At 36.9% G+C, this 6,514-nt stretch overlaps 1 protein-coding gene across 1 annotated transcript in view; it reads left to right on the top strand.

The window, feature by feature from the left end:
* Window positions 1-783: 783 nt before the first annotated feature.
* LOC113061323 (latent-transforming growth factor beta-binding protein 4-like) overlaps window positions 784-6,514 on the top strand; it is a 71,367-nt gene continuing 65,636 nt past the window's right edge. Inside the window, exons 1-2 of the mRNA XM_026230342.1 lie at window positions 784-1,101; window positions 5,552-5,622. Coding sequence (XP_026086127.1) covers window positions 905-1,101; window positions 5,552-5,622 — 268 coding nt within the window. The 5' untranslated portion in view covers window positions 784-904. The remainder of the gene's footprint in view (window positions 1,102-5,551; window positions 5,623-6,514) is intronic.

Raw genomic sequence — 6,514 nt, 5'->3', positions numbered from 1 at the left:
AAGCTAAGCATATATCAGTGTCCTTTAATTACTACAGATTAATGAATGTTATCTGTGGATCCTGCTGTTTTCTACATGCTATTTTCTAAATGCACAAGCTTCTATGAAACAGGGAAATAATCTCTAAATGTAAATATTTGAGACATTTCACTTTCCTGATAAATTTCATAACATCCCCTTAAATAGTAAAACCCTTAATGACATCATCCTCTAGGAAGTGACATCATTTTGGAGGGAGAACACAAACATCAGGATGGAACACAAACATAAAGATTTGTTGAATTCTGCGATGTTTGTCATTTAAGTAAGGTTGTCTCACTTTTAAACGTAAATAAAATTATTAAAACTTTTTTTTTCTGGTATCATTAAATCAAAATGAAAAAATGGTTAAAAGTGTCTTATCTGTAAGATTTATATTTACATTAACTGCTTTCAAAATGACTTTTACAAAGTACTTTATTGTTGTTATTTTCCTTTTTAGCTGCAATGGCTAAGCTAAAGGCTACATAAAGTTTTTTTTACAAATATTAAATGTATATTAAATAATGTAATGGATACGCATACGTCATGATTTAAACGTGAATATAGGTAATGTCAACATGTAACATGCTAAAGTAAAAAAAAAAAAAAAAAAAAAAAATGAGAAGAAGAAGCTTTACATCTGAAAATGTAAATGTTTATCTATCTCACGCTGCTCCGAGAGCCTGAGCTCTGATTGGCTGTCTCTTAGTTACAACCCACGAGTCACTCTGATTGGCTGAAAGTTATCCACGCATCTCTTTCATTCATGTCAGTCTGGATGAGAGAATGAATGATCGCTCTCCGAATTCATTGACTTAGATTCAGAGCGAAACCACTTTTTGAAAACGCATCAGTTGCATCAATTCACCAGCTCGGAATAACGATGTCAGAACTGTGGAGCTTGTCATTTTGCATGTCAGGAGTTCTTTTTATAACCTTCCTCTCCCTGGAGATCGCAAGCTCCTCATCAGTCAGTCATCAGATGTCTCCTGATCTCATCCATCCTCCACAGACCAGGAGCAGAGCACAGAGACACAGACATCAGCTCAACTCGACACGAACACAGACAGATCTGAAAGGGTAAGTGTCTTATTTGAAGTCATCGCAAGAGACTTTAATGAAGGTGATGTTTGTAGTGATATTGAATATATCTGAATATATGACCTCGAAACATCGTGGAAAGTGTATATATATATATATATATATATATATATATATATATATATATATATATATATATATATATAGTGAACATAAATGAGATCAGTTGTTATTTATGTATTTTTCTTTTTCTATTGTGTCACACATTTTTATTTTTATTTTCATTTGAATCTGATTCCAAAAAGGAATTCCATTAGAAATCTTGTTCACATCTTTTTTTTTTTTTTTTTTTTTTTTCATCCACATAATTTGTGGTTTAATGGTTAAGTGGCAGTGTAGAAACTAAATAGACCTTTATTTATATTTTGTTGCTTTTCAAATGTAGTGAACATAAATGTACGGCATCAGTAATGAGGTTTTTAATATGATATTAATATTAATATTGATTCAATCCTAAATAACCTTAATGAGATCAATTGAAAAATAAATAAAGTGTTTTTTTTTTTTTTTTTCACTAAGTATTCAGATTATAAGTCCAAAAGTATTCTTATTTTATATTACGCCAATAATGACTGTAATTCAGTTAGCGGTTGTTTTCACATCTTTAAAGATTTTGGGATCTTGTGCAGGTATAGTTTTGAACCTTCCAGATAATGGAAATAAACAGAATTCTAATGTAATTGGAATTCCGTCTTTTAGACTTTCTTTTTGTGATACGTTTGCTTGTAAAAGAGGTAAAACATCATGTTTACTACACATCTCATTCACTGCTTCCCTAAGTTCAACAATAGCCAGCAGTTTATTAGCCCCGGAAACATAACAGAGCACTTTAGTTCAATCAAAGCTCTTTATATTTCCAGAATGATATGAAAACATTGGCCTGTCTCAGTTCGCAGTAACAATCAGTCTGATGTTTCTCTAGACTTAAACACAAAGTGTTGATCCTTCAAGCAATGAGGGGAATTCCTGATTATCCTGAAAAGTTTGAGACCTAGTGACTGGTCTTTGTAAGCCATAACAGAGCCTTTGCACCACTGCTCTTCTGTAACATCCCTCCTCCTCAGGACTTCATTCTGCTTTCGGTTCAACTGAGGACATTGACTGTGGAAACATGTCCATGGTGGATGGGGGAATATGGTTGCTTAGAAGGAGAAGGAGGGTGTTGTTGTGGGGTTTAGTAATGCTGACAGGCCGAACGCAGGTTCAACAGTTCAGAGCTCAGAAGCGGCTTCATTTCAGAGCGCATCAACAGAGCCTTTCACACCTCTGAGATCTCAAAGAGAGACAAAAACCCAATTATTTCCTCCTTGACGGAGGTGCCAAGCAAAGTGGGAGCTTTGTGATAATCCAGAGGTTAACCCACATATTTGACCTCAAGGACCGCGGTTGACGTGCTGGAAAAAAGAGCCGGGGCCTAACTGCACGAACATAAATAACATTTTCAAAATATAAAAGGTTCATTTACAATCTTTATTTTATGGCCTCTATGTGTTGGAGGTGCAGAGGTTTGGAAGATGTAAGATGTTTCTTTGCATTCTGTTCACACACACACACACACACACACAAAAGAGCTGTAGGCCGAGAGAATGACATAAATGTGGGAGCAAAAGCAGCTGGTATGTTTTATTCTAGAGATTATATCCAATTTGCCACATAATTCTTCTTAAATTAGTGGATTTTACATTTTGTGATAGCAAATCAGATTTAAGGGATTGTTTACCTTAGTATGAACATTATGTCATTATTTACCAATTAGACATTCATTCTTCTGTGAAACACAAAAGGATATATTTAGCAAAATGTTCAAGCTGCTCTATTCCTTACAGTGAATGTCAATCACGGCGGTTTCCACTTGGGTTGTATGCAAAAGAGCAGTTTGGGAACATAAGTGACTAAATAATGGCACAACTTTTATTTTTGTATTTTTTTTTTGGTGAACTATCGTGCCCAAATCTTTAAAAAAAAAAAAAGGTTGTGTTCACCGTAGCCATGTGAGCAGAATAAACCCAGACATCTCTGATCACTATCGAGTCTTGGTCTAATGGGAGCCTCTCGGCTCTGTAAACATCACTCACATCTCATTCACAATATATCACTTAGATGTCAACTCACATTAAAACTCAAACTGGGTATGAGTCGATGGCAACTTTCCATTCTGTCAGTGTAGAAATGTCCCTATTTGGGTCTAAAAGGGGCCCAAGTGAAGGGTCAAAGCATTTATTTAGAGATCAGACAGACAGAAGGGTGGTAAAAGGTCTCAAACGAAGAAGAAATTTCAACACAGATTCAGCTTAAAGCTATAGTTCACTCAAAAATAAAAAATTATGTTATCCTTTATTCAGTCTATGCTGTCTCAAAACTTTTTTTTTTTTTGCCTTTCTTTATATACATAGAATGCAAAAAGAGAAGAAAATTGGACTATTGCTCTTTTATACACACAAAACATGATCTGAATCGGCTGATTGACGAACAAATCATTCGGAACTGATTTGTGAACTGAATCATCTATTTGAGAAGATTTTCCTTAAAGGTTACTCATTGCACTCACTCTTATGAACATGCCAAGGATAGATAGGAAAACAAATAAATTTTGACACAAAACTATTGTATGGATTCAGAAGGCTTGAAATACAACACTCAATTCAGGACTGCTGATTTATGGTACTTTTGCATCCTTTCCAAAGCTTGAAATCTTCAGTTTTTCCTTTGTGTTGCATGAAAGAAAAAAGTGATGCACTCTTTAAATAAAAAAAAAAAAAGGTTTCAGAAGGCTATTTGTGCAAAGATGCCATTGAAGAACCATTTGGAGTTTCCCAGAGAACCTTTCAGTAAAGTGTTCAAAAAAACAATCATCGTTTATTTTGTCTGAAAAACATTTTAATAATCTAAAGAGCCCTTTTTTACAAAAAAAAAAAAAAAAAAAAAAAAAATCTTTTGTTCAATGGAAAGCTTCCACAAATGTCTATGGAAATGGATTTTCATACATGGGGTTTTGGAATGACATGGGGTTAAGTTTTTTTGTTTTAGCTCAACGATCCCTTTATGATAGATGCATAGACAAAAAAGTGAAAAGTGAAGTGACATTCAGCCAAGTATGGTGATCCATACTCAGAATTTGTGCTCTGCATTTAACCCATCCGAAGTGCACACACACAGAGCAGTGAACACACACACACGCACACACACACACTGTGAACACACACCCGGAGCAGTGGGCAGCCATTTATGCTGCGGCGCCCAGGGAGCAGTTGGGGGTTCAATGCCTTGCTTAAGGGCACCTAAGTCGTGGTATTGAAGGTGGAGAGAGAACTGTACATGCACTCCCCCCACCCACAATTCCTGCCAGCCCAGGACTCGAACTCACAACCTTTCAATTGGGAGTCTGACTCTCTAACCATTAGGCCACGACTTCCCGTAGACCTAGGAAGGTCTTGAAAGAGAATTAGGAAGAGAAAAGAAAAACATATGTGCATAGACTAAAACTAACATTCTCAAGCAGTGTTTTAAAATGCAGTTATAAATGCATGCAACAGAAAATCAACCGAAAAAATAAAAGCTCACATACTGGTTTTATTTAGTGATTTTAGTTAACGCTCTAAATCTCCAATTAGCTTCTGAATTAGCTTCAGAAGGTTATAGGTCATTCTGACCTCCACATATGCTGGATGGCCCATGCTAGCTCTGTCTCAATCAGTTTATGCTGCTCAGAGAGCGGCCATCCCTCGGCCTGCCAGCTCCCAACAGTGTTCCTTCAGAAGCCATACAATAAAGTCACATACTGTAACTAATTAGCGAATCCCTCCCAACACTACAAAATGGTCTGGTTGATGCACGCCGACTGTGAGTGTTCAGGGTCGAGGCTTATGTTGATGTGCTAATTGCCTTTTCTCCCAGAAGCTGCTAGATAAACAAATGCATCCTAGGCATCTGAAGAAAACTCTTAATCCAGCAAAGTTTACCACCAGAGGCGACTGCCAGTACCACTGTGGGAAAAACTATATTTCTCATGTGCATTGGCACAGGGAGGACGGAGGCCCAATGAGGGGGGCGTTTATAACAAACTCACACTCCCTTTTTCATTTTTATTCATCGGCGCTATTTGCCCAAGCTGAATACAACATGAGGTGAAGGGTCATCTTAAACATAAGGCTATTCACTGAGTCCAATGCATCTTAAGGGGCCCAGGGCCACAGATTGTAAGTCTTTTAAAGATGTCCTTTCAGAAGTGGTTAAAATGTGATTATGCCGATCAGACTGATTTGGCACAGCCTGGAAAGATGAATGAATGAAGTGAATTTTATTGTGCAGTTTTAAGGAAAAGCAGACTCAATGGTAATGCATTGTGTCATATGATGGGCTTTACTTTTTTAAAAAAAATCATTGTCAGGCCCATAATTTCACCTTTTGATCTCTGTCTGTGTTTCTCCAGACCCAACGTTTGTGGCAGCAGGTGCTGTTATTCATGGCTGGTCAACCCTAAGACCAAACAATGCACAAAGCGTGAGTATCTTTTCAGGACCATTCAGATTCAGCTTTTATACATTTATCTACATCGGAAGACACACATACACAGCTGCCAGTTTTTAATCGAGTTCAAATCCTCTTCATTTGTCTGATTTTTCAAATGAAGCAATGAACTGAAGTGTCAGCACAGCTGGGAGCTGTAACAACATAATAAACAGAAGAGAAGGGGAAAAATGTGATTTCGCAATCTGTTTGATTTGAAGGCCCCCTACTGTCCAACACAATATTCAAAGGAGAAACACTCGCGCAGATGATGAAGTCTATTGATGAAGATTGTTCAGCTTGCATGTTCCTATACAACAGACACATTTAATGAAACGTAACTCAATTTTCAATTTAATGTTTAAAAGATTGCGGCTGTACACAGTGTTCATTGTTCCAATCTGCAGCAGTTATTTGTTCAGCTAGGTAGTTGAAAAAAATGGTTACATCTTTCTTTGTTTTATTGATTGATTTTATTAGGCTTATGTGTGTTAGCTACTGTATATAATATGTATATTACGATCATGCATCTTACTTTCACCAGTAAAAATGTCCTTAAAGGGGGGGTAAAATGCTCATTTTCACTCAATATCCTGTTAATCTTGAGTACCTATAGAGTAGTACTGCATCCTTCATAACTCCAAAAAGTCTTTAGTTTTATTATATTCATAAGAGAAAGATAGTCTGTACCGATTTTTCCCGGAAAAACACGACCGACTGGAGGCGTGACGTGTGGGCGGAGCTAAAGAATCACGAGCGCCAGTAGGCTTTTGCGTTGAGAGCGTTTGGAAGCTGACATTACCTTGAGGAAAAAACCATCATCCACAACAAACCATGGCTAACAGTCAGATTCAGCGTTTATTTATGATCCAGAATCAGATCCCGA

The sequence above is a fragment of the Carassius auratus genome, chromosome 43 (genome assembly GCF_003368295.1).
Source record: "Carassius auratus strain Wakin chromosome 43, ASM336829v1, whole genome shotgun sequence".
In the NCBI taxonomy this organism is placed as follows: Eukaryota; Metazoa; Chordata; class Actinopteri; order Cypriniformes; family Cyprinidae; genus Carassius; species Carassius auratus.
This window is presented reverse-complemented; position numbering and strand designations above follow the sequence as displayed.